We start from the raw sequence: 27619 nt of genomic DNA, 5'->3' as shown, positions 1-27619 counted from the left end.
TGCCCATCTGGATGCAAAGCCATCTTTAAAAGCTGTGGGTCATGCTAGCCTGTTTGTTTTTTGTTATGTTCAAAAGGAGAAAGAAGTCATGAAGGAAAAGCTGAGCTCTCCATCACCACAATCCCTTCCTGCCCTCTAGGACAGCCCTGCCCCTCCCAGGTAAAAGCAAACAAAGCCCCCAGTGCCCAGACAGTAGTTTTCCTTGCTCCGATGGTCCATGAGGTCCTAATCTCCTCCCTGTCCATTTTCCCCACCGCGGCCCCGGCCAGCAGTGGATGCTGGCGAGTTCTCCATGGGCAGCAGCCAGCCGGCAGCGATAGCGACAGCAAGCCAGGCAGTGCCATCCTCTGCAAGCCTCTGTCTGCTCGGCGTGTGTGCATCTGCGAGAGCTCTCGCTCTCCCTTCTCCCCCTTCCCTCTCTTTCCTAACCCCCCTCCTTCCACCAGCTTTTCTTCTTTTCATGAGATGCAGGGCTAGGGAGCCAGGAAAAGTGCCACAGTGCTGCTGCTCCTCCAGAGATAACTATAGCTGGGCTGGGTCCTTTGCCCTCCCCGATGCCCCGTGAGCCTGCAGACACTGTTCCTCAAGGTTCCAACCAGCCATGTCCATCAAGCACCAAAAGCCACGTAGCCACCACCCTGCTGCCAGCTGCAAGACAGGTAAGAGCCAGGAGAAGCGCCGTGGTGGGTGATGGAAGATCCTGTGGTCCTCTGCTTGGTTAGGAGGCCCCAGGGGAGGGATTTTTACTCGCCCCTGCCCCAGTTTGCTGGGGGGAAGGATGGCTCTGCAAGCAAAGTGGGAGGGGAAGGATGCTGCTCAGATGTCACCCCTGCTAGTGTCACTGCAGCGCTTCTCCTGGTGCGTTAATCTTCCTGTGGCACCTTAAGAATGGTCAGAGGGCTGCAGGCACCGCTTCCAATTAGCAGGCGGGGAAAGAGAGCAGCGTATTTCTTGCATTAATCCCAGCCTGGCCCTGGCTGGGCTGATACAGGAGCAGGACTGGTCCTGGGGTGATCTCCGTTTCAATGGGATTAGCGGTGGGCCTTTGATGCTGGGAGAAAACCTCAGTCTGTGCTGGTGCCTGCAGCTCTGAGATCTTCACTGTCTTTTCATTTCCTTCCCCTCACCCCCCTTCTTTGCTATTGTTGTTATTTTTAAATGCCGGATTGTATTTCCTTTGAATATTTGGGTGTCCGTGACATTGTGACTGACATCCAGGCTGAACGCTGGGGCTGAACTAGTTAAAAATAAGATTAATTGGAGCGAAAGGAGAATGTATTGGAGGCGAGCGAACTGCACTGAGCAGGGGATGGAGTGAAACCTTAGAGATGGCAGGAGCGTGTGCGTTCTTTGGGGGAAAAACTGGGGCCTGACGTGAGGGCACTCACTTTACTGCAGCCCTTGAAACATCGTGGAGATCCCTGCGGTAGCAAGGGCCATCTTTTTGCTGTTTAATAGGGAATAAGCCGGTAATTTGGCACAGCTAAGACACAGAAGGGACCCGTCGTGCTAGCGTCGTGCTGATTATCACTGTACCCAACCCCAGAGGAATGCGGTCGCATTCCTCCATCTGGGGAGCACACGCGTTGCATAAAGGGCTTTGCTTTTGCTGTCCTGTTGTGCTGCCCTTCTCCAAGACTCACTTGTTCCTGCAGCCCCAGGCTCCTCCGAAGCAGCACGGACAGGACAAGCCCGGCCTCTTGCCCTGCAGAACTTCCGTGTGGCTTTGGCGATGTTGCCCCATCCTTGGGGCTTGACTGGTGCAGGCATTGGTAGAGCTCGATGTGCATCTCCATCCAGGCTGGCAGGGCATGGGCGACGATTACACGTCGGTCTCCTGAGAGAGAGAGATTGGTGCTGGATGCAGCAGACGTTTTTTTATTAAAGAATCACCATCTGCTGGAGAAAGAGGATGAGCCCATCTAACTCACTTCATTTAAGTTTTAATTAAGGCTAGGGCAGTAGCCTCCAGAGACGCAAGAGAAATCCCAGCTTGCTGATGCGGTTAACTGTGTATTTCATCGTACAAATATCCATTCAACTGCTCACATGTTTAAAGTTAAGCACGTGCTCGGGTGTTTTGCTGCAGTGGGAATGACCTCCCAGTGCCACGTTGTGCGTCTGTATAGGGGTTAGTAGCCCCAGTAAATCCTTGCTGTGGGACCTGGGTGCCCTGTAAGCCCGAGTCTTTGAAATAGCAGCGATAAGAGCAGAGAAGCATAGACCTTGTCTGTCATAAATGGATTTGGGACTGCAACCCTGAGATCCTGGGGCTGGTTTCTAACATTCAGTAAGCAACTAGTTTGCAGAGTGTTCAGCTTGCAAAATGCAGGCTGCTTGCAATCACCTGGAAAGATATCTCAGCAGAAAATGAACCCGATCCATCAGCAAGCCTCGCTCCCCGGCCTGTCTCAAGCTTCAGAGCTCAGTCAAAACATACACAGGACAGAGCATCTCTGGCAGGGGATCTTCGTGGAGCTCTGTCTGTCGGGGTGGATCTATCTCGGCTTCCCAGCCGTATACACACCGACTGCATTACAGACGTTGCCATATTGACAGCAGCAGCGCTGCCGAAAGCTGGGAGGACTCCAAGGCTGCACAGAGCAGCTCGGTGTCAGCTCCAATCCTTTCTGCCTCCCTGCTCGGCGCTCGCAGCATCCTCGGCAACACACACACGTAACCGCTCCTGGGCACGGGAGCACGTTTCCTCTGAGAACAATTAGGAAACGGCAATAAAGTGCTTTAAAGGGGAGAAGCTGCCCCTCTCAGCCTGGAGCCTTCCGCGCTGCTGCGCTGTTGGTTTGGCATCCTACTTGCCTTGAGGAATTGGGGAGGGAGCCGGGAAGGTGCAGGCTGGGGCCAGGAGCCATCTCGGAGCAGATGCTGTTCTGCTGCAGCCACAAACGTGTCCAGGAGACACTTCTATCCTTGGCACAGGGGAGAATTTAAATAGCTGCCATGCTCTCGAGCTAAGCCGGAGACAGAACTGTGGATCGCGCTTTATGTAACTCATTTTTATTTTTAAATGCAGCCTTTTGTTTTCAAGGGGAGTTCAACTCAGCGGGTGTCTCCTGCCCCGCCTCGTTAGCACATGAAGTGGCTGCTTTTATCACTCCTCCATCCAGTATATCAGCTGCTTGGTTTCCTCACCTCCCCTGAAACTCAAGCTCTCCTTGTTTCACCTTTCAGGATTTCCTGCCTGCCTGGCCTGATGTGGAGAATGATTTGATGTTGAAGGTGAATGAAAAAAAAAAAAAATTAACCCCTTAAAAGCATTCTAAGGTACATCTGTGGATATTTCCTGATGTTAATGGAGCTCTTTTTTTTTGTAGAAGAGGGAGCTGTTCTCATGGCTCTCTTCCCAAGTCAGACAAGCCTGTGGTTTGGTTTGCAGTTTAGGAAGCTGTCCACGTCAGCTAATTCCTTCCTGCCAAGACAGTCACCGTGTGCTGGACCAAGTGTGTTTTCCCCTGGACCCTACGGCAGGCAGGCAGCCTGGCGCAGCCAGCAGAGCGCTGCTCGTCAGATGTCAGGTGCTAACAATTTTCTTCCAGCTTCAATTGCATGTAGTAATGGAGAACAGCAATCTCTGGAGATAAATTAATTACTCATTTGAATTACCTTGGGGTCGGGCCCATAGAGGTACCAGTCTAGATTCTGGATATATTTTGAATGACTGTGTGTTGGAGGAGATCAAATGACGCTTTGTGCTGTAAGAGATTTGCTAGGATTGTCACTCCGGGGCGAGGGTGGTTGTTTGGTTGGTTGTTTTTTTTACTGGAAGAAAAGAAGTCCCCCTTGGATCACAGCAGAAGTGGATCACGGCTACAGGGTTGTGGTTGAGGCAAAGGCAGGCTTGGCAGCATGGAAGTCACCTGAATTCCCAAGCCAGCGGCTACTGCGGGAGGCAGCTGGCCTCGTGTCATTGGCATTTTGCAGTCACAGAGCCTGCATCACTGAGCATCCTCCAGAGAGATCACAGAGACAACAGGATCTCATGGAAACGTACCAAAGGATGACTTCAGCTGGGGGGATGTTGCTGCCAAACATCCCAGCAGGCTGAAGAAGCACTTTCTTGGTTCTAGGGAAAAATCTGTTGGACCGGCAAGCCGTGAAACACACCCTCCAACAAGCTCCTTGCAGCACGGTACTAGAAAAGAGAGATGCTGGCACAGACCCAGGACAAGTGGCAAAGTAAGTGTGAACGCAAGCCCAAAGAAGTTCAAAGCCCTTGTGGCGCAGATCACTGTAAATATGACAAAGCCACGGAGCCAGAAAATGAGAAGTGGAAGCGACAGTGGCAGGCTTGGCATGATGGCTCATTAAGCATAAAATAATGGAATCCCAGAGCGGCAGCAAACCCCCGAGGAAAAGAGACCAAGAGTGAGAAGATGGGGAGAAGTCTGCTGAAATGTCAAGGTGAAGGAGTTTGTTTAAGTCAAACCCCGTGGAGATGTCAGCCAAGCAAATGAGTTAGTCAGCGAAGGCATCTTCTGATCTTCCAGCTCCAAATGGTGAAGGGTCACCAGCTGCCAGCCCCAGGAGGAGCATCGCTGGAGCTGGAGAGCCAAAAGCCTCACGACTACCAGCCAGAGCTGCTGTCCTGGTCCAGACGGATATTTGTGAGGGCAGCTGTGCTGGAGGAACAGATGTCATCAGGCCGTGAAATTTTATCTAGCAGTTGGGTGGCAGAAACCGCGACCAAGTGAAACTAGTGGAGGTGGTTTTGGTCCAGAAGAAGTTTTTGGGTAAAAAAACCACTCGAATAATACAATCGTTTAGGTTGGAAAAGACCCTCGTGATTATGGAGTGCAACAATAACCTAACTCTGGCACTCAACCATGTCTGTAAGAACCTCATCTGTGAGTCTTTTAAAATCCTCCAGGGATGGAGGTGATCAATAGATAAAGCACATGAAATATGCAGGGAGGCAGTTAAAACAATACGGAAGGTGAAAAGGACCCTGGAGATGGTGGAGAGAAGGTTAACGCCCCAGGAACAGGCTGGCAAATTCCCTTCCACCCTGTCCAGTGACAGGCAGTGCTCCCAATGCTGCACATGTCCACTGCCTGTGCATACGCTGTTAACAGGTCATGAGGAAATTGCTTTAAAGTATTTCTTGGAGAGATTTGAAATTTTGGGTAGGATTCAAGCCTAATATCAAAATGAGTTATTTTATTAAAAGCTTTTAAATAGAAACTACAGAATAATCAGAAGCAGGAGGGCTATTTTGGAAGGAATTTGCTCTAAACCTTTTCTACTGCACAGAAGCTTTCTAAAATATTACCCTGTAAAAATATAATTCTCTTTATCCGCAATTTAATTACATTTCCCATAGTGCCTGTGTCAACACAACTGACTTATTTTTGTTCTCTGCTAACTCACACCTTGTCCAGGAAACTATAATTAATAAACTATTGGTGTTCGGAATCATTTGTGGGATGCTCCAGGATCTCACTGAGGTAATGGAAAGGATGTGCTGACATACTGGAGAAATAGGGACTGGGGTCTCTGTCCATACTGGTCATGGCTGTGAGATGGCAATATATAAAACTGGTGTAAAAGTAGGAGGAGGAGTTGGGAGTGCTCATGTGGTCCTCTGATCTACTGCATCCAGACTTAGCTGATCAGAGTTTTTGATCTGTTTGAGGCTGCAGTAAAGTGCAGGTATCTGAATAATGGACCAGAATTATCTGGAGCTTTGTCGATTGAACATTTGGTTGACCTCCCCCACCCTTCAATGTCTGTGCGTGTTCTGGAAATATTACGAAAATGTTCTTCCTGCGGTTGCCCGGAGAGAACATGGAAGTGCAGAAATGCATTAAAAGAAAAATGACATGCTCGAATTTAAACCCTTGGTGATGTTGGATTAAATTTGTCTTAGGTTTGGGGCAAGGGCTGAAGCTGACCATTATTTAACTGGAACAAACTAGGCTGTTGTACCAGAGGCATAAGATGAACCTCAACCTTTGACCTTGGCTGAGAGGAGATTGTATCAGCTCTGGCATTTTTGCAGTGCTTGTCTTCTGATAACCAGAGACATCATTAATCTGAGTCAGGATGACCTGGGCTTTGCGATGGGAGGATGAGAACAAGGCAAATATTTCCTTGCCACATTGAGCTACAAAGGAGGGGATCCAAGATGATGGAGAGCTGGGATCTTTGCTGCAGTGCTGCTAATCCCTGTGTTCTTGTAGTTAGTTCTGCAGGACTCTGTCTTCCCCCAGGGATGTTGCCTGGTGATAATGTGCTATCTCAAGACATGATTTCTGCGAGTAGCACTGGGATGCCAGGCCTGGCAATGTTTTAGCAGAGGAGAGGCAGGTGACTACAAGTTTGCAGGAAAAAGGTGGAGACTTGCTTAACTGCAGAGGATTTAAAAATTATTTATTATTATTATTATTATAAATCAGCTTTGTCAGAATCAAAAAAGCAATGTAGATCCCATGGCTTGAGCCCCCGGCGAGTCAGTGACCCATGTTAGTGCCTGTGTGACACCCAGATGTCACCGGTGGCTGAGCTAAGCCCGGAGCTGGGGGGCTGTGCTCCAGCCCCACTGTGCCTGTGCCGCGGGTTTGGTTGCTGTTCGAGTCACTGGGGTGCACTGTGCACCCCATTTACATTCTCTGGAGGATGGAGGTGTGAGTGCAGGAGAGAAAAGGGAGCGGGAGCCTGTACCGTGGGGTGAGCGCGCCGAGGGAAGGGGGGGACGGGTGAAAGGGGTCATCATCATCATCATCATCACCGACTTGCCAGGTGGATTTTTTCCCTTTCGTCATCCCGTGCCCTGCAATTAGGTGCTCCCTTGCCTGTTAATTTTATTTGGCCCTGCTGTCACCAGGGCACTTCAATTAAACTCTCTCATCCCTTCTGTCTGTGGCAACTCTTGACGATCTGAGGGCAGCAACCTTCTCTAAACCTCAGAGGAGCCGATTAAACCGGCGCAGGCGGATGCTTTATTCCAACATACCGCGGGCGACAACAGCGAGCGCTTTCGCAGGCATCCCCCCATCCCCACCCCCAGATGCTCCCTGCCAGCCTTTGGCATCCACCGCCCATCTCCAACGGGGGGAGAAACCGAGGCTTGGCTGCCAGGTGGGTGAGGAGGGGATGCAGAGGGATGTGCTGACCGGGTGAGCTCTTCGGCAGAGCCGGCAGCACAGCCGGGGTGAGGCTGCGGGAGGGTTTTGCTGGCGCGAGGGAGCTGCTCGGAGCTGCGCTGCTGCTGCCAGCAGAGAGGTGGGAAGGGGAGGGGTGTCCAAGTGTGACTTCCAGCCCGGGCAGGGGGCTGTCGCTGAAGAAGACCGCTCTGCTCTCTCCCCAGAGCCTCGCCGGCCACGCTGCCGGCACAGCCGCACCGGTGGAGAGGACAGGTCTGAGGCAGTGAGTATCTTTTTCCTCTGTGTCTGTCTGTCTGCAGTGCCTCTCTGCTCAGGTTTTGCTGGCTTTCTCTGCATGCGAGTGGATGGTCAGAATCTCTTCAAGCCCCTAAGATCTTTTTAAAATTTTTTTTATTTTATTTTTTTATTTTTTTTTTTTTTTACCTTTGTGCTGCTAGTTTTTGCTATTGGGATGGCTTCTTTCTCCTTGCTCAGGTGATCTCCTGGGGTGGTTTGATAACCTGAATGTCATAGTGACACCCCTCCCTTTCTGTCTCTCAAGGAGAAACCCCCAAAACACATCCATGATTCTCCTTGACCAGGGTCCTTTCACTGCAGGGGGGAGCAGGATGAATGATGGAGCGGGAGGCAAAAAAACCTCACCATGGACCCCTACCAGGATGCCTTTACCAAATGCCACAGATTATATTTCTAAAGTCATAATTGACTGGCTTTATTTGCAATCAGAGGAGAGATCCGTGGGGATGTCAGCCTAGCAGCGGAATTGCCTTCATGGGAAATATGGGTCTTGGCATCCGTGTAGTCAGACAGACTTTGGGATCTCGGGGAAGTTGGGTGCTGCTCAGCCCTGCAGTGTGTTTTTTGGGGGGCTGGCGAGGGGGTGCGAGCACAGGCAGGCAGGAGGCTTGTTTCATCATGGTACCCCAAAATCCAGGCTGCTGGAGGAGCCTGCGAGGGAGAGGGCACCCGGCTCTGCTCCCAGCCATCGCTTCGCAGCAGCAGAGGGACACAGGAATAGGGGCTGCTGGACTCTAGGGACTCATGTGCTGTCGCCCCACATGCGGGTGAGGCTGTTAATGAGGAAATTTAAAGGGGTTTAAGGAATTACAAGGATTGATTTCAGTTAAAGCGCATGGAAGCAGCCGGTCAGGGTAGGGATTAAGGAAATGCACTCACTGGCATGCAGCGCAATCCCAGTTCCATTAATTTAGTTGGGAGAAGAGGCTTTGTGCATTTTTTTTTTTTAATTTAATCAAGTTTTAAAAGGGATGTTGCGATGGGCAGCCCAAGCTCTGGGATCTCCCCAGGCCCTGGCGGAGCAGGGTCCTCGCTCCTTCACGCGCTGTCTCTGCTCTCATCGGTTCCTTCATCGTCTCCTCGGTTGTCCCCTCTGGGCAAGAGGGCATGGAGGTTACTTGGGGCTTGGCTTCGTCCTGACAAATAAACCTTTGCCCTTTGCTTGCTGTGCAGTTCTGCTCTCTGTCCCACCGCTCTCCTGGCTGGTGGACCTCACCTTCACTCTCTGATCTGAGATTTGTTCAACCAGCTGCCTGTGTGCCATCCCTCCCTCCCGCCCTCCTTCCCTCCCCTTTGCAGACTGTGCATCTCCTTGGTGGCTCCTCCAAAGAGGAGATGCTTTCTTTGAGTTATTTTTGTGTGAGTGCTTGAGCCTGTGATAGTGAAAGGACCAGCATCTGCAGACGCGTGAAGTCCTCCTGTTATTTTGTTTGCAGTGCCAGCCTTTTCCATGATGCCTGGCCAGTAACATCAGCCATGGCCTGGAGGGACAGGGACAAGAGGTCAGCGAGGAGCGAGGTCAGCCTGGAGCTCTGCCTGTTGAGGAGACACCTTCAGAGGTGTTGAATGATGAGTGCGGTAATGCCAGCTCCTGCTGCTCCGTGGTGAGCTGGGACACCAAACCCAAATCACTTCAGAGCTGAAGCTGGACTTAACCTGCGGCCCTGGTCTTAGAAGGAAATGCTGTGTCTCCTCTGTGATCATTCCTCAACTCTGAACGTCTACCATTGAAAAATCAACCTTCCACGCTAGGAGGCAAGGATCAAATGGGTTGAGAACAATGAGAACAACTCACCCTCCTTTTTTTTTTTTTTTTTTTTCTTCAAAGGATCCTTTCATATATTTTTAAGTGCCAGGACATGAAACAGTAAATCCCTCCTTCCCGCACTCCTGCCTCCGGCAAACAGCCCCGACTGCTGTCCAAGCCAGCCAGTTCAAGGGTTAACTATAACTGGATGCCTGAATGGCTGCCTTACTGATCCCGCGGAGGTAACCGAAAAGATGTGATGCATCCCTCACCCCTGCCCATCCTGTTGCTGTCTACCTCGTCCAGCAAGCCTCAAGTGTCCCCTCTTCCCTCCTGCCCTTCCCTTGCCTCTCCACCTCCTGCGGACCCACTTTCTTTCCTTGTCTTTCTCTTGTGTCCTGTCTTGGAAGTTCCCACCTAGAGATGGCTGTTCTGTGAGAGACGAGCTCCTTGCTCGTGGCACAGCATCTCTGTTCCCCGTACGCTTTGATTCTTTGCTGCAGTCCCTTGATCTCAGGCATCAGAGGAGAAATCTGAGCAGCATTGCGGTAATGCATGTCGCACCTCTTGCTGAGAAATTTGTGAGATTGTTAGAACAAACAGCACAGGGAAGAGAAGGGTTGGGGATAGGAGGTGTCGGGAAAGCTACCGGGAAGATCCTATAGCAGACTCGGTGTCGGCTTATGCACAGCAAGTCCAGCGTGCTCAGCCATGAATGTGACCCTTTGCACACAGGATTTCTGCACCAATATTTGAAGTTTATGTAGCGTAGCATCCCGAGACCACTGGGCACGGGTCAATATTTTGAGGTTGTGCAACAATTCCTGCAGCTGAGGATCTCCAGGTTTTTGTGCATGTTAAATGCTGCAAGCTGCCTGTGCTGCACCACGGAGACACTCGTTGCATTTAATTAACATTTAATTTGCCTTAAGATTACATTAGAGTGTGCAATAATAGAAACTCTCTGAAGGGCGGGAGGAGAAGGGGGAAACAGGCGTGCTACAGATTGGCTCAGTCGCTGGTGCTGAAGTATTCTGCAAGAATTACATATGGAAGGGAAAAATGCTGTGCTTCCCCCTGCAGTCAGAAAGTATTTGGTATCGGTTTGGCAGCAGGGCTGGGAAGAGGGGCTTTCTCCAGCTCAGAAGTGGGTCCAGCAGCTGAGAAGTAGAGAGAGGGTTGCTAATTCTCCCCCCATGGTCTGGAGAAGAGAATGGCCCCGTTTGATGCCTGGGAAATCTAGTAGAAGAGATGCCCTTGGGCTGGGGAGGTGCATCACAGGCTCTGCCCTTCTTGAAACCATGTAAAACCATTAACTGGCACCTATATATTTTTGAGAGGAGGTCATGCCAGTCCCATATAATGCATGTGTGTGTGGCGTTTTCCTCTCCCTTTGTGTTCCTCCCCGTCCCGGGGTTATGTAAAGAAGGATGCTGCGGACGGGCCGGCTCTCCCGGGAAGGGACTGGGAAGGACACGAGGGGCTGGTGGAGAAGCGAAGGCTCTGGGGCTGCTTTGAAATTTAGAGGAAGAAAAGCAATAAAGCCATTTTTCTGCCTGGGTAAGCCTGTCAGGAGACAGGCAGTTTTTTAGTTTGCTTATGTAACCTCGAGTCTAAAGAAGCTGCTTGGGATTGATCCTGGCTGGGGTCTCATGGCTCTGCAGCACCTTGCAGGTTGCTTTGCTCCTTCTCTTCTCCCTCCAGCCCCCTCCTGCCCTCCAGCCCTGGTATTTGTGCTGTTTCTGGGGCTGCTGGGTCATGGCGTCTGATTTCTGGTATTGCTGCCCGTTGCTCTCCTCCCACACCTGACCAGAGCAGGTCTTTCCAAGAAACCATCCCAAAGCACGGCCTTAAAAACCCTTTTTTGCCAGCCAGAGCAGCTGAGTGACTGCTGGGGGTGAGCCTGGGGCTGTGTCCATCCTTAGTGTCTGCTTGGCATCTTCCTGGAGATATTTTGGGGTCCCTCTCACAGATGAGGGAACCGAGGACACAAGTCTGAGGCACAGAGCCACTGAAGGTGGTGGTTTGGGTTTTTTTTGCTTTTGGTTCGTTTTCATTTTTTTGCCACTATGGCTAAACTTATAATCATCATTTTCTTTGGTCTTCCCCTGCTCACACCCCCGCTCCCCCACCTCGACCACAGGAACAGAGGGATGAGGACTCGCCTGGGCTGCCTGTCTCACAAATCAGACTCATATAATGATTTCACAGCTATTCTTCCGGACAAGCCCAACCGGGCTTTGAAGTGAGTATAGCTGCAGCATCGCACCCCAACCCCGTTTCTGTCCTTCTCCTCCCTGCCCACCACCCCCTCTAGTGTTATTTTCCTTTCGTTGTACTTTGTGTAAGCGTCGAGTAGTTCTTCTAGCCACAAGGAAGGAGGAAAACAAACCAGTGCTGATACAGCGGAAACAGCCTCAGAAAACACCTGGATCATTGGTCCCTGCTGCTGTTGGTGGGACATGTCTGCACATATTTGAGGACGTGATTTACCCCGCTGCCATCACAAATTGAAATCTGAGCGGTTCACTCAGTAAAAGAGGTGACCAGCAATTTCAGGTCACAGTCCTCTTTAGCTAAGCCTTGCTGTTAAACGCTACCAAAAAGTCCTGTGTTAGTTTGCACTGCGCTTAAGATAGATGCTTCAGAGAATCCGAAGTCCTGATTTGTGATGAGCGGGATGGGACTCATCCAACCACAAGTCACTGCTTACATCTGAGATGAGAGTTTAACCTTGCTCTGAAAGTCAGGAAAGAGAAATAAATGCTTCTGTAGGGGTGGGTCTCATTTTGCTTGACTTTTTGGCTTTTACAATGTAAGTGTTGACATCTGAACTTGTTCCCTGGGCTTCTACTTAGAGTAAATGAGGAAAAATTGGTCCCTTTGTGAGTGTGATTCATCTGGCCTATTTTACCTGCCTACCTGGGGATGTGAGATGAAGACTCAGGTCCCTTGGTATCTCCTCACTGACTCAAAAGGGAGCCCAGGGTGACTTGCTCACCTGGAGACCTCTATGTTGTAAACCCCCAAAGCTAGGTGAGAAGAATCCAGCCTTCCTCGGTGTCCTTGTCAGACAGCCCCAGAGGGGCTCAGCAGCCAACGGCTGTCTGTAACTCACCTCTTCTTTTCTTTACAGAAGACTATCAACAGAAGAAGCAACAAGATGGGCAGACTCTTTCGATGTCCTTTTGTCCCATAAATGTGAGTAGAGACCAAATTCTATTTTTTTTTGGCCTCGTACCCTTAGTACTGGTTGTAGCAAGGGCAAACAAAGTATGTGTTGCATAGCCCAGCAATGGTCCCTTGGGTAGGTGCTTACTACCCACTGGGCAATGGTCACACCTTGAATCCTGGGTTCAGTTTTGGGCCCCTCACAACAAGAAAGCCCTTGAGGTGCTGGAGCAAGTTGAGAGAAGGGAACGGAGCTGGTGAGAGGCTGGAGCACAAGGGTGATGGGAGCGGCTGAGGGAGCTGGGGGTTCAGCTGGAGAACAGGAGCTGAGGGGAGACCTTCTGATCTCTGACCTGCCTGAAAGGAGCTTGGAGCATCGAGGGTGTTGGTCTCTTCTCCCAAGTACCAAGAGACAGGACGAGAGGAAACAGCCTCAAGTTGCACCAGAGGAGATTTAGGTTGGATATTAGGGACAATTTCTTCCCCAAAGGGCTGTCGGGCACTGGAACAGGCTGCCCAGGGCAGTGGTGGAGTCACCATCCCTGGAGAGGTTGAAGAGATGTGTAGATGAGGTTCTTAGGGACATGGGTTAGTGCCAGTGTTGGGTTAGCAGTTGGACTTGATGTTGAGCGTCTTTTCCAACCAAAATGATTCTATGATTTATAGGCAGGATTTCTCTGATTAAAAGGCAAGGGTGTGAGTTTCTGTGGGTTCCCTTTGTGGGTTTCCTCTCATCCGGATTATCACAACTGGTGAAGCCATCAACCCGAGGTCTGACCTCCTCCTGGGGATACACTGCAGGCAGGACACCAAGGCTGTCACCGTGTGTACCATCCTTCGGCATGTGCCTCGGGGTCCCATTTTTCCGCACAAGCAAAGGACAGGTCCTCAGCTCTCTAAAGCCCCCTGAGACCCACCACACCGGCTTGTTTCCCTCTCCCTCCAGCTGCTATTCTGTGCTGCTGTGCAGCTCCGCTGCGCCGAAGCACAACACCCCGTGTGGTTCAGTAACCTCGAACAACTCGCTCTGTAGCAAAGAAATCGTGCGTGGTGGCCCCTAGCAGGCTCTAATTTACAGTTACCAGTGCAAACCGGAAAATTTCACATCCAGAAACCTTATGCAAACATATAATCAGCGCATCTCGCTCCATTCAATAGATCAGTCGTATCAGTTCTGTTCAGAAAATATTATTCTGCCTCACCAGTGTTTTCATGCTGAGAAATTATAAACAAGACGGCGAAATTCACAGTATAGGTTCATGAATGTGTTTCTATTGGAGAATAAAACAAGAGTGAGTCAAGGTTGGGGATAAGTCAATGTGGGCGGTGAACTATTTTATCGCAATAAGGAACTGTCTGGCTTTCTTAGAGATTCAGGTTTTTCCACACTTATATTCTAACATAAGTGTCGAATTATATTATTATTTAAAATAAAGTGTAATTTTGCTGGATTTCTACTGAGATGACAACAGTTTTGGCAGGGAATTAAGTGACAACTTTAAACAGGCTGGCTGCCCAAGGCAGCAAAAGCAATATATAATTTTAGCAGCAGTATCTTGTTGAGATCATTGCTTTTGCAGCCAGTAGGAAAAAAAATAATGGTGTAGCTGGGTATGGCTAAGAAGGAACATTTCTTTTGTGGAAATTCAAAACAAGAAGGGAAAAATGCATCAAAGAGACTATAGGGTGCCTGGGGATGGGAGAGGATAGGATATTCACATCAGAGTTACAATTCTGTACTCGAGCCCCTGTTCCTCCTTCACCAGTGTAAAAGTTGAAATTTTCCTGATTAGATACAGACTGCAGCAAAAGTGCTTTGGTTACAAAAGCCAGTGATTATACGCATCTATGTACTGACACTATACACGCTGTTCCCTCTTCAGCTGACTGCTGTGAGTGCTAAATCAAACCTTAGTTCAATTATTTTGCCCAACAGCCTCTACAAGAGTGTCTGTTTTTATTAATAAATTAGCCTTACAGGGTGATAAATGACTTATCAGAATTTTTCCCATCTCTAGAAGGGAAAGTAATTCTGATAACTCTGGCACCTGAAGAAAAATAGTCAGTTCCTAATAGCAACAGAAGGTGATCTTTAAAATTTAAATTAATCTTTTTTTATCAGCAGTCACGGTGACATTGCCTAGTGATCAGTGACAAGAAAAAAATTGTTGTTTAATAAACTGCATTCTAAAGGAATATATTACAACTGCTCTGCACCTGAAGTTTCTGGAATTGCTAGCCTGGCAGCCAAGGGTTATAATGATGGAAACACAAAAAGCTCTGTTGAAACAGAAGTGTTATTTTAATTAAGCTGGTTTAAAAAAAAAAAGAGCATATACCCATAAAAGGAATTGTGTTGTAAAATTGTTTTTGCTTAGGTATACTTGCATCCAAAACACGGAAGAATTGCCAAAGATCTGCTATGAAAGCAGAACAAAAGAGAGTTGCATTTTTGCTGTTAGAGATGTGCTGATGTTAGATAGGTAAAGGGAGTCTTGTGCCTTATCTGACCAAAATTTGAGAGCAAGACAAGCAGCGCCTGGCCTGCCTGCATCTGTAATGAAGCTGCCAGCTAATATTCTACTCTTAGTGCAAAGAGAAGGACAGAACTGCCTCAGCCTAATTTCTCTGTGACTGCCCAGGTGAACAATATTAGCCAGGGAAAATCTGAATTCCTGCCTGGGGGCATGGGCTCAGCTCCAGCTGGGTTCAGGGAGGTTTTTCCCCTGGGGCTCACAGCATCAGCAGGTAGATCACTTCTGCTTGATGCATCTGTCATAAACTCTTTCTTCACTAGATGGACAGTTCATCTATTTTGGAAGGGGGATTGGGATGCTGATTTCAGGGGGCTGAGTGGTGCTTTCTGCTGTGTTCAGATATTATGGTGGTTTTGGGTCCCTTCCAGCCAACCTGTTCTTTGGGAAAAACAACCAACCAACCAAACAAAAAAACCCCAAAAACCCAGAGTGCTCAAACAGGACTCAGGAGCTGGATGTAGCAGCTGAAAATGGGGCAGTCTTTGTGGGTGATGTTGCAAGGGGTTGGATAGGTGCAAAAAAGAGTTCTGAGGAGCAGGAGAGTGGATCAGAGCTCCCTAAAAGTCTCTCTGAAGTGCCAAGGTGAGCAGGCTGCCCTGCTACATGGAGGGGGATTGCAGGGCTGCGGTGCTTTTTATGGGAAATGCAAACAACTTGTGCGCTTCCATTTCCTATTTTCCTGAGTCTCCAAAAGGAGGTGACCTGAACAGGTATTGTGCATTATACAGATTGTATGGGGACGGTAACTTTGCTTGTTTTTGTCAAATAACCCTTGAAGTGTGATTGCCTTGTGAGCAGCCCTCCCTTCCCTCACTCTCTCCCATTGTTTTAATGAATGATCTCTGTGGGTAAGGTTTGATCCTGATATGCTACTTCTGGCAGCATCTTGAGTGGAGTATTGAAAATCCCTGGGTTTTGAGGCAGTTGCAGGTCACCAGAGATTCCCAGGCTGGGCAACAGCCCTCTGTGTAGCATGGTCTGATTTAGATTAATTCCCCGGTCATTTAAAGAATAATTTGTGTTGACATTAGGAAGACATCATGAGTAGATAAGGCAGAAAGGCGCTCTCTGTCACATCCCCACCTTCCTTCTGCATTGGCATTGGGACTTCAGCATCCCTCAGCCTAGCTGTCCTGGAGTAACCAATGCTGAATCGTAGAACCATAGAACAGTTTGGGTTGGAAGGGACCTTCAAAGCTCACCTAGTCCAACCCCTGCCATGAGCAGGGACATCTGCACCAGCTCAGGTTGCTCAGAGCCCCGTCCAGCCTGGGCTGGGATGTCTCCAGGGATGGTTCATCCACCACCTCTCTGGCCAGCCTGGGCCAGTGTGGTAGGATGTAGCTCAGGTCCCTTTCATCAACAGCCCCAGATGATTAGGTCAATGCAATGATATCTTATATGTTTTTGCTAATGAGCAACGCAAATAAATTTGAACCCATGGGGTCAGCCAGTTGATCCCCCTTTTTACAACAGGAGCCTCGTCTGAGCTTGCTGCAAGAGACCCAAGCGCATCGCAGCCGTGTGCCCTTGGGTCAGGACCTCTGAGCACAGCTAGCAACAGGAGAGAGGAGTTTGATCCTACTTCACAGCAGGGAATTGAGAGAGCAAGAGACAGATCGTACATAGCATGCTTCCTTGGATGCTCAGGGAGCAAAACCAGTGGTTTTGACACGCTAGATTTTGGCATCTCTTCCCATTTTGTGCCAGTGTGGATTAAGAATGGCTCCTGAGGCAGTGGAGCTCTGCGTGGTCCACAGTGTGTGTGCTTGCATGTGAGTAACAGAGGAGTAATCTCTCCTCTGTACTCATGCCCAGGAGGTACAGGCTGGTCAGCCAGATGGAGATTTCTTTTGACAGGCTGCTGGAGGGAAATATAAGCAATGGCACGTCTCATTCTGCATCCCTCGCGGGGCTGGACACATGGCCTGTCATTTGTCCAGAATCCAGCAGGACAGTCTGTCCTCAGCCCTTAGTCGCTTTTCAATGAAGCATCCAACACATAAAACCTTTGCGCTGAATTTCCATTTTTATCTCAAGGGTGGTTTGTTTCTCGCCCCCCCGCCCCATATTTTGTGATCTGTTTGCTCTTCTGCACAAACTTTGTTGTCCTCCTTCTCCTTCTGTTGTCTCCGCATTGCTTCTCTTCCTACACAGCACAGGAATATCGCAACCTACTCCTGGTCCTTTCTAAGCCAGCATAACATTAGCATTAGCGTTGTGCTGGTGACAGGCAGCTAACCTCCACCAAAGCAATGCTAAGCAGCAGCGAGAGCAGGTACATGTGCTATATAGAGCATTGTGGCCTTGTCTCTTCAGCCCTGGACCCAACGTGCTCCACAGAGCTGATCTACCAGCCGTAAGGACTCTACCTTTATTTCCTACATGAACTGCTGATTGCCCCAGCGGCGTGAAATGCATGCATTAAATATATGATTGTTGATCGCTTTCTTGCTCCAACAGTGGCTAATGCTTGGTTATTAAGCTGTCTGCCCGAATGATTTAAGCCACTAATCTCAGCTCTTCCTCATGTCGCTAAAGCCTGCCTTAGTTGAGACCAGTGTTGTGTTGTGTTGTGTGCTAGTCAGTTCAGTCCCTTCCTCCACAGCCCTTCTTGCTGGAAAGGATCCGCTCTCCATGGCCTGAAGGACATTCGAATGGGATGTCAGGACCACCTGAGTCCCAGTCTTCACATAGTCTTTGGTCCACCTGGCAGTCCCCATCTATAAAGCACAAATTCTTGTCATTGTCTAATTCACAGGTGACCTGCAGGCTTATGTCTGTATGGTGCATTGCAAGATCTCGGGGTTGGATAATGCACAAATACTTGCACAACCCTTCTTGACAATCCTCTTGTCCATTCCCTTGGTCTGTTTGAATGGAGAGCCGGGTATTTTGAAGCTACATTTACAGTGCAAAAGTAAAAATCAGATGTCTTCTACTTCTCTTTCATACTTGACCCTCCGTTTCTTTGCCTTCACCCTACTTGCTCTGTCACACTGATTTACTCCTTTTGCTTCATGCAAGACTCACTGCTCTTGGGTCAAATTCCTGAATAAGTGTCCAACAGTTGTCTTGAAGGGCTGTGCGTCTATACCAATATATCTATCTTCTTGAATGGCCATGCCTTTAGACTATGTGTTACTGATATCTTGTGCTGCTGCATCTGAAGACTTCTAATCCTGCTTTTCATTTCTGTGCTTTTCCTGTAAAGCATCCCCTAAATATTGTACTTCTCAGGTGCTCCAGCCATCTTCCAGGATATTTCAGGAGGATGACCCAGTTGGTGATGCTCTCCTGCTCATATCACATTGTAGTTCAGTGGTGGTTGCCCCTGCGAAAAAAAAGCTGCCCAGTTGGGTGGGATGAGCTTTGAAATGCTGGTCCTTCATGAGTGATGCTTCCTTGATAGCTGCCACGTGCAGGAGGAGGTTAAAGTCAACATCCAGGTAGAATTCCATCTTAGATGGTGGCAGTCCCCATACCTAATTGCCCTTCTGCCCTTTCAATTAGTTTTGTCATTGTTCCATGATAAACTCGTGGGCAGCGATTTACTACTGCGCAGTCAACTGGGCTCCCGTCTCTAAACTCTGTCTGCCAGGCACAGCTGTAAATGCTGGCAGGCAGTCAAAGGCTAAAGATGAGATCTGTGGAGAGCCAGGCAGCCTCGGGTCAAGGATGACCTCTCCTGCATCCAAGGCCTCCTCTGAAAGGTCCTCCCAGGTCCAGCCTCATCATTTCTAGCTCCTCAAAGGCTGCGAGGGGGGCACAACAGGAATATATGAAGAAATTGAGAACAGCCAGACACTATTAGTTATCTATCCACTGTCTAAACTTACTTCAAGATAAAAAGGAGCTGATTGACATGAGAACAGGAGGCAGAGCATAGGGAAACCTCCTGGTCCCAGGAGGGACCTGCTGCGGCTGCAAACACGTTTCTCAGCTCATCAATCATGACGTCCTCATCTCTTCGCAGATACTATATTTCGCGGATATTTGCCATGCAAAGCTGCTATTTCTGCAAGTGATCCGCTGTCAGTGCTGAGGCTCTGGGGCTGTTGTAGAGGAAAAGTTGGGGAAAAAAGACCAGGACAGAGAAAGAGGAGCAAGACCTCTGCAAGGATAAACAGCAGAGGTTGTATAGTCATAACAGTGTGCTTGAGTGCTGGAATGTTTAACATCAAACGTCTTAGGAACTGGTGATATATAAAATGACACACATCTGAGGGAACTGCTGCTTTTTCTCTTTTGTGCTTTCTTCCTTCTAAAACCTGTCAGCCTGCTCTTATGTCCTCTCCTTTTCCTCCTGCAAAGGCTCCCTGCTCTGTTCTCAAGTCCTCCACTTGCTCCCACAGGGGCCCTGTGAATTCTATAGGCATTAAGGAGGACACAGGTTTTGGAAAATTGTTCTGTCTCCTAGATTTCAGGAAGGGGAGCAGCCTTAAAGCATGTGTCTCATTCACTGTACGTATCTATCCACGGAGATGCTCAGAACAGCCGTGGGCAGTGTGACTCTGACAGGTACGCTGCTCCTGGAGGTGACTTGGCGCGCTCTGCTCTGCGGACTTCTCTGGGGCTAATGTCACCTCATCGCCCCTGTCTTGAATGCACAGTTTGCCCTGTTAATTGCTCTATAGTGCTCACGGACAAAAGGCCTAGTTTTGTACACAGTATCAGTCTGAAACCCTGATTTTCTCCTGTAAATGCGTTAACTGAGTGGCAGGATGGAGCTGGTTTGATAAAGTTGTTTCCCGGTGCTGATAGAGGAAGCAAGCGTAGCTGAGATGGGATGTACCCAATTTAGTTACCAGTTGCAGTCCTCTTCGCAGTGCCACGTACTGATGGAGCGGACAGACCCCGTTAACGAAGCAGCTTTGAGAAAGAGGGTTTAGCCTGATATTGGGCCAGACTGGACCAAACTACTTTTCTGCCTTTCCCTTGGAAAATCTGGGCAGTTAGAAGTCAGACATCTCCACTGACTTCTGCACAGCAAGAAATAGGATTGTTAGTTGCTGCTTCTTCAGGCTGAGGCACTGAAAAGTATTTCCACATCCTAAGTTACTACCGGAAACAAGCAGGAATAAGATTAGGATACACAAGGGAGAAAAAGGGCAGTGTTACATTCCTGCTGCTTTCTCCTCACACACTTGGTGCAGGCAAGAAAACAAGGCCAAAGCTGTAAGGGAGTTTGTGATGGGTCCTGTGACATGGCCAGCCCCTGTCCCCAGTGGGCTTGGGGCTGCTGGGGACATGTGAGAATGACCACACCAAGGATCAAGCATCGCCCCTTGGGCTCCATCCCAGCTCCTGCACCACCAGCCACGGGAGGAAGGAGGGAAGACAGCACTGCTGAGATATCCCACACCAGAAAGGGGGGAGATGGAGCCCCCACCTTTCAGTGTTGGAGGAGTTCAAGTCCTACAAACCCTCCTTGGTCTTTGTCTGTCCCTGCTGCACACACACGCACTCGCTCCCTCACCTTTTGGGGGAGTCTGACCTTGGCGAGTGCATTCCTGATTCCATCGATATTTTTAGGTGCTTGCTTGGAAGTAGCTGATGCTGACTCAGGAGGTTTCCAGTCATGAACTACAAATGTTCAGACACTATAGAAAAGACCTGGTAAAGTTAGAAACAAGTTACTGGGAAAAAAAAAAAAAAAATAGGACCCAAATTTACCCCTAAGCTAAAGGAAGGAGAAAGGGCATGTGTGAAACCTTCAGCTGCTTCAACTCTGCTGGTGCCATTCAGGGAAAGGAAATAAAAAACAATAGCTGTGTCCATAAATACGCCCAGGCAAGAGTTTAAGAGGACACAGATTGCCTAATAGATCTTTCCGTATTTCTAATCTGCCCTGGCTGACTCAGGTTATGTTACTGAAATGTCACAATTGCTAAGCATTAACAAGCGATAAGAACACTCTTACCACTGACTAGACAAGTGGTAATTATGCCACGTCCTTTCCCTCTCCCCTTTATTGTAGCTGTAACAGCTAGACTCTCCAAGATCCTTCCACTAGTTAAATAAGAACTAAAAATATGTCACGAGGCAATAAAGCAAAGTGACAGAAAACATGGGAGGCGAGTCCACAGATGCTATGTTCTAATAAGGGTTTTTCTTAATGACAGATGGGACAAAGTGCTGCATTAAGACACACAAGATGCTGTGGCAAAGACACCCTGTCATTGAAGCCTGATGTTTTCAGGAGGAACTTTTCAAAGGTTAAGCGCCCCAATCCCGAAGAAAGCCTTTTGCCATGTTAGCTGGCAAACTGCTTTTTCAGAGCAACAGTGAATGACGTTTGGCTTTGTCACAGCTCACGAGAATCCAGCTGATGCAGTAGTGTAAGGGATGGACACATCCTGGGATCACAGAACTTGGGAGAAAAATCAAATGGCCTTTGGTAGGCAGGGGTGGATGGAGGAATGTATATTAAAAAGACTGCTCCTGTCCTCGTTCTCCTCCCCTTGTGACTCCCTGTGTCTCCCTTGCAGATGGGCTGGCTGCTTTCCGTGCTTTCCTGAAGACCGAGTTCAGCGAGGAAAACCTGGAGTTCTGGCTGGCCTGCGAGGACTTCAAGAAGACCCGCTCAGCGGCCAAGCTGGCCTCCAAGGCTCAGCGGATCTTCGAGGAGTTCATCGACGTGCAGGCTCCTCGAGAGGTGGGTCGGCTGGCAGCCCGGGCAGGCAGAGCATCCCTGCGGGGCGCTGGGACCTGGGGAGCCCTCCCTTCCCTCCCAGAGGTGGTGGGGAGGGGAGGGTGAGAAGGACGAGGATGCCATCCTGCCTGCTACAGCTGCCTCTGCTCACGGTGACTCATCCCCTGGTGAGGGCGACTACTTTGACGATACTATTAGTCACAACTAGTGAGTTCGCTAGTAACCACAACCTACATTTCCTAATTACTATGAGCTTCCTAGGAGTATTTCACCTCACTTCCCTCATTTACTATCAATCCCCAAGGCTTTTGGGCTCGTTTCTCACAGGACATTTTGTATAAGAGCATCCCACGAATGACTAACTTGTTGACTCTCCAGGGAGGAGGGTTTATCTGCTGACGAACTCCCAACTCAATTAGACCTCCTAAAAGATGCGAGCAATAACTCGGAGCTGAACAAAAAGTGCAGTCACAACCCTAAGCCTGGAATTGCTAAGTCCTCTTGTAAGTCCTGACAGGCTGATGGGACCGTCAGATCCTGCATCGTGACGCTGGGTTGTGTTATTTTGTTCATAATGCGACCAGGAGGGTGCTCACTGCATCTGCTATCTCACGGTGCTCCTCCTGAGAGGTTGTGCAGGTGCTTGTCACGATAGAGGTGCCTGCAAGGGGATCCCCCTAAAAGGGCTCTCTTTGCTCCATCTTTGAGCTAGGAAGGCTCTTGTGAGGTCATCGAGGAGCACACAGATTTACAGCCAGTGGTGTGGGCATCCCAGGGCACGCTTCAATCCCCGTCATCCTCAGCGAGCATCTTCCTGCTGTTATTCATGAAGCTGGGTGCGATTTTCCAGGACTGCAGGGCTGAATCTGGAGTAGACATGTGAGCGCAGGTTGGATGGGGTCTTTCCTCAATTTTGGTTCCGTTGTACTAATTTTGGCGCGCTAGAATGTGAAACGACCCTTAAGTGACACAGAAAGCTAATCTGTATTGCTGTCGCCCGATAGGAGGCAGACAGCTTTACATTCTAGACTCTTTTAAGTTTGGACGCTGGGTTAATAACAACAAATAGCATCTTTTCAGCCAGGTTTTAAACAGTAACCCTAACAAATGCTGACTGCTTTGCTAGGGAAAGAAAACAGGAGAACTTACGTTGTTGGCTTTGCAAACAAACAGCAGTCATAACATGAGGGTGGTTTATTTTTTCAAGTCCTTGCTTGGGATATTGTAACATGAAGCTGTTATGGGAAAAATCAAACAATTTATTTTATAACAGCAAGAGTTTAAAAGCATTTAATAAGAATATACTAATATTTTAAACCCAGCTAAAAGTTCATTCACCCTTGTATTGGGCATGTAGTGAAGAATAAAGTGAATAGAGAAATTTTAGTCGACAGGAGAGAGGTCAGGCTGAGTCAGTATTTTTAGAAGATGCTTAAGAGCCTGAACAAAAGTACTTTGATTTCGGAAGTGCTCAGATCACTGTAAAACTAGTTCAACTTTTCCAAATTTGGGGCAGGATTTGTAACACTGGATTGCTAAACCCATCAAAGTTTGGGGGGCTGTTCAGGCACAGGTGGGGGTAGGAGCTCGGTCCTTCTGCTGCTTCTACAGCCATGGCTGAGACGAAACGTGCCATGCGAAGCCGGTAAACTGGTCACTTGGTACCAAACTCTCTTCTGCTACTCTTCCCAGGTGAACATAGACTTCCAGACACGGGAGCTGACAAGAAGAAACATGCAGGAGCCCTCCCTCTCTTGCTTTGACCAAGCTCAGGGGAAGGTGCACAGCCTGATGGAGAAAGACTCCTACCCCAGGTTCCTGAGATCCAAAATTTACACAGACCTGCTGTCTCAAACCCAGCGGAGGCTCAGCTAGAGCAGCGATGGGGCCCTTAGAAACCACGCGCTTCCCACAACAGCCCAAACCTATGCCTAAATGTGAAACTTTCTTGGTGTTAAAAGCAGTGGGAATGAGAAAAGAGGGAGAAGGGGAAGAGGAGGCTTCCGGAGTGCGATCCGGACATGGTATTAGGACCCTCTGAGTTTCTGTGATTTTTTGGGGTTAGCAGTACCATCTTGCAGTTGTTGCATCTCTCTAGCACAAAACCATAATCCTCTCTAGTCACGGGGTCATCTGTTGGGAAAGCAAGTTTCCTTTAAAATTACTTTGTTGGTTTGTGTGTAAATAAGTCCACTGCACCTTTCCGTCCTTCCAGACATTTCCCTGTCTCTCACCCCTCCCCTGTGTTTGGAGGGGCCCTAAGGGCATTTCTGAAACTCGTGAGGCCAAGTCTGGTCCAAAGCATCGTCTCCCACACTGGCTGCTGGGGTCTGGATCCAGAGACTCTGGGGAGGGAGAGAGAAAACAAAGGTACAAGAGTCATGCTGCTTCCCAGAGTGGAAACAATCCGTGAACTCAGCTCACCTTTCCATTTTGGTTGCACATCTTATGACACCAACTTGCTACCCTGCCACAGCCCCTTATCTTCCAGAGATGGAGACTAAGAGTTATTTTCTATATGATTGTTAAGGAGATGAGGTTTTTTTCTCATGAGGAAGGTAAGCCCAAAAGCTCTCGCTAGACCTGCTCAGGCAAGTCTTCCAGTGTGAATGATTGTTTTTCATCAACATTATTTATTTGTACTGTAGTTCAGCCTCAGGACCCCAGTCGTCGTTCAGACTTCATTGTGCTAGGCACCGTACCAAAACCTAACACAAAGAGGCTCCTGGACGCCAGAGACATTAACGGGCTTGGTGGCTTCTCGGGAATGAGCTGCCAGCTGTTGGGAAATAGTCGCGAGAAGGAATGTCCCATCTGCCCCATGCTGAGATGTACGAAGAGCACAAGACCTGCCTGCTACGGCAGACCGCATTTTTCATGTCGTACCTCACCAGCACATGTCAGGGAGAGGTAACATGGAAATCACGATTATCTTTTTGTTATTTACTGATTATTGACTGTTGTTGTTACCTACCGATTGTCCACTGTGGGTTCAATGCCATGTAAAGAACTACTAAAGACACAGACCCTGCTGCATGGTGCTTGCTTAAAAACAGGACACAGGGAAGGGTGCAGTGAGCAGAAGGAGTGTCTGGGTGCGAAGTGGTATGTGAGCTGTTCCTTGGCCATATTCCCCCAGCCTGGATAGCCAGCTGCAGGAGAAGACTCCGTGCAGATGTCAAGTTGTTTAGCATCCCCTCTGTGCTGTGCAGTCACACCATCTAAAGGCCCCATTTCTATGGCATTGCCGTTCCAGCTTATTGGCTGTTAGGTGCTTGCAATATTTTCTAGTTGAGAAGCAGACAGCCTATCTGTGGATTTGAGCCTACAGACCTATTTTCTTAGTTTTATGAAGGCCTGGAAAGTGAGTCCGTGGATCTTTTCCTTCCCTTGGTCACCCAGAGATCAGAGGCTGAAGCCTCTGCTCTAGTTTGGGGTGATGGGTAGGTGTGACGCATCAGAAAGCTGCTGATAAATATTTAGTGTAATGTGGTGTAAACTAGGTAAACATAATTCTAAAACTAAACATAACATGTTTGGAATGAGACACAAAAAGCCTGCTTTTGGATATTAAATGCTACTGTCCATGCAGGAGATAGGAAGCAGGTTTTGAGGATTTTGTAAGGATGTTGTGCAGGACATTAGGACAAATAGGGTTAGGATAAAGATAGGAATGGTAAGCATGTTTGGTTTATTCTGGAGGTGTATTCCTGTGGTCTCTAAGACACTAAAGTCTGAATACTGTGCAAGTGCAATTTCTGTTCATTAGGGAAACCTGCTTTTCAGTACCTGGTTGATCAGCTCTAGAATTCTCCGGTTCTTTTGTAGGAAAAGATCAGTGAAAGGTGGGCACTGGAATGTGCCTCAGGTTCATCCAAGGGGTCTACATCATCCGGTGACTCAAACAGCTGTGAGTTTAGCTGTTCACGGGCCTGCAGCTTTATAGCAAACAAGGTACATGGCAAATAAGGTCTAGTGGGACAGGTCTCTGGGGAAACTTGTGCAGTGCTCTGGATGGAGTCAAAGACAAAAGCAAAGGATATAGTCATGCACCCAGTGGCTGTCCCTGTTGGCATCTGGGCTATGGGAAGTGGAGCAGAGTCTTATCGCCTATAGATCCCCTCCTGCTATAGGTGAAAGGTAAAGAGGAGGGCAAGTCACCCCGCATTGTGGTGAAACACTCTCAATGCTTGACCTATAAGGGAGGATGCAAAGCCACTGACTGTGAGGAGGGGCTGGAAGGACTCTCCTTTCCAAGAAACACCGTGTCTACTACTACACCTGCATAACACGGGATGGACCGGGATCTCTCAGGGACACGGGTTGCTTTGGCTGAAATCATCCCCCTTGAGATGGCCTGTGGTGCCAGTTGTACCCAGTGTCACTGTGGCTGCAAAACAGCTCAGTGACCAGTGATCCAACCCCCTGCAACACGGCAGCTCAGCTTCCCTGTGCTGTGGTGTCAAACAAGCCATGTTGCAAGGGACGAAGCGAGGCCTCCTCTTCAACTGTACATGCAAAAACCATCCCCGTGCTGCCCTGGATGTAGGAGACAGCAGCAGCAGGCTTAGGCAGTCATCGTCTTTAAAGAGAAGGCAGAAGGTCATGTTAACTGCCTTGTGATATTTTCCTTAAAGCCGCCGGCACACTTTCTGAGTGGGCTCGGGTGATGCTGACCTTCAGCGCCAGCTGATGCATCCCAGACACGGCTTTTCAGCAAAGCGTCCTGCAGCCACCCGTGGTGTCCCAGAGGCAACCAGGCCACGAGGAAACAGCAGGACAAGATGTTTATGTCAAGGAACGAGGAACCAGAAGCTCAGAAGTAAGGCTGGCTTCCCTGATGGCTACAAAGGCTGGTCCTATTCAGAGTGTGACTCCAGAAAGCCCAGGAGGGAACATCCCTCAGCAAGCTCCTCCAGCGTCAGTGCTGGCATCCTTTCAGCTCGTGTCAGAACTCACAGAAAAACCTCAAAGTCGACAACACCTTGTGGAAACCAAGCTCCCCTCTCTTCTCCGTCAACCTGGGGAATTGCTTTGAACAGGCACATTCAGAGATGCTGTTGCTGCAATGCTGACAGGAGCTGTATTTGTGCTGGCTGATGTAGGAGAAGTGTTTTGCCCATTAAATTGGTGCCAGATAATATCCTCCATGGGAAACATCCTAGAGCATAGAGTGGAGCAAAAGTATTGTCTGAAGCATATGAGTCTATCACAGTTATTTTTGTTGCTGCTGTTACAGTTTGTCTCTTGAAGGAAAGCAGGCTAGTTATTTAAAGTAATTTTTTTTTTCGAGAACAAGGAATTGGCACCAGCTGCTTCTTTTATGCCAAATGTCAGTCTGAAGCGAATTAAAGTAGGCAGCTTATAGCTCTTCCCCTTCAACCAGGGGCTGATTAAGGAAATAATGACTGAGCCAAAGCTTCGGAAAGCACTGAGTGATGACTAATCCCCATCAAGGACAAATATCCTATCTTTGATTCATCTCTTGCTGAAGTGAAAGGGATATTCATAATTTACAAACCCCACTTCCCCTCTCCATGAGCACACACATCCAAAATTTTGCTCCTGTTTCAAGTAATGTCAGAGTGTGCCATCACATGAAGAGAGGGGAAAAAAAAAACCCAAAACATTTTGCTCAGCTCTTTTTATTCTGTGTTTGCTGGCACGTAGCCAGTCAGCTCCCAAGTCCTTTGACAGCAAAAGGGAAGAAGAGTTACCAAATTGCCTTTTCTCTAAGCTTCAGATGTCATTAACTCCAGAAGCAGATGCAGAACCCGAATCTGCTTTGAGTTTCTTTCTCCCGCTTTGGCCTGTCAGCCAGGTTTGGGATGATTTCCGTCACTTTTACTGGACTTATTAATGTACCGCTGGGTTCCTGCCCTTGGTGCTGGGAAGGTGTGAGGGGCAAAGTCCTGCTCGTCTAAGCAGGGGAGGGAAATAGGTGCGTGTGGGTGGGTGCGAGTGCATGTGACTTTACATGTGTGTTATTTAGTGTCTCCTCCTAGAGAAGCTTTTCTGAGACATAATGTGCATGTTAAAATAGGAGAATTAGGCATAACCGACATAAACTGAGATTTTTTTTTTTTTAGCC

At 48.7% G+C, this 27619-nt stretch overlaps 1 protein-coding gene across 2 annotated transcripts; it reads left to right on the top strand.

Annotated features, from left to right (window-relative positions):
• The first annotated feature begins 554 nt into the window (after positions 1–554).
• On the top strand, positions 555–23403 carry RGS8 (regulator of G protein signaling 8). 2 transcript variants are annotated; one of them, XM_065649021.1, is made up of 6 exons: positions 555–659; positions 7325–7383; positions 11309–11410; positions 12302–12366; positions 21365–21531; positions 23221–23403. In XM_065649021.1, exons 1-6 carry the CDS (start codon positions 555–557, stop codon positions 23401–23403), a joined length of 681 nt encoding a protein of 226 aa, XP_065505093.1. The 2 variants fall into 2 exon arrangements, with proteins under 2 accessions (XP_065505093.1, XP_065505094.1); XM_065649022.1 differs by lacking the exons at positions 555–659; positions 7325–7383 and adding an exon at positions 9382–9407.
• Positions 23404–27619: the final 4216 nt, after the last annotated feature.

This window comes from Caloenas nicobarica, chromosome 20, assembly GCF_036013445.1.
Source record: "Caloenas nicobarica isolate bCalNic1 chromosome 20, bCalNic1.hap1, whole genome shotgun sequence".
Lineage (NCBI taxonomy): Eukaryota > Metazoa > Chordata > Aves > Columbiformes > Columbidae > Caloenas > Caloenas nicobarica.
This window is presented reverse-complemented; position numbering and strand designations above follow the sequence as displayed.

Bases quoted from the DNA above. Each gene is read 5' to 3' on its own strand.
- RGS8 (XM_065649021.1), top strand. From the start codon at position 555: ATGCCCCGTGAGCCTGCAGACACTGTTCCTCAAGGTTCCAACCAGCCA. The intron at 7,384-11,308 runs GTGAGTATCTTT...CCTCGACCACAG, and splicing joins GAGAGGACAGGTCTGAGGCA to GAACAGAGGGATGAGGACTC. The intron at 12,367-21,364 runs GTGAGTAGAGAC...TCTCCCTTGCAG, and splicing joins TGTCCTTTTGTCCCATAAAT to ATGGGCTGGCTGCTTTCCGT.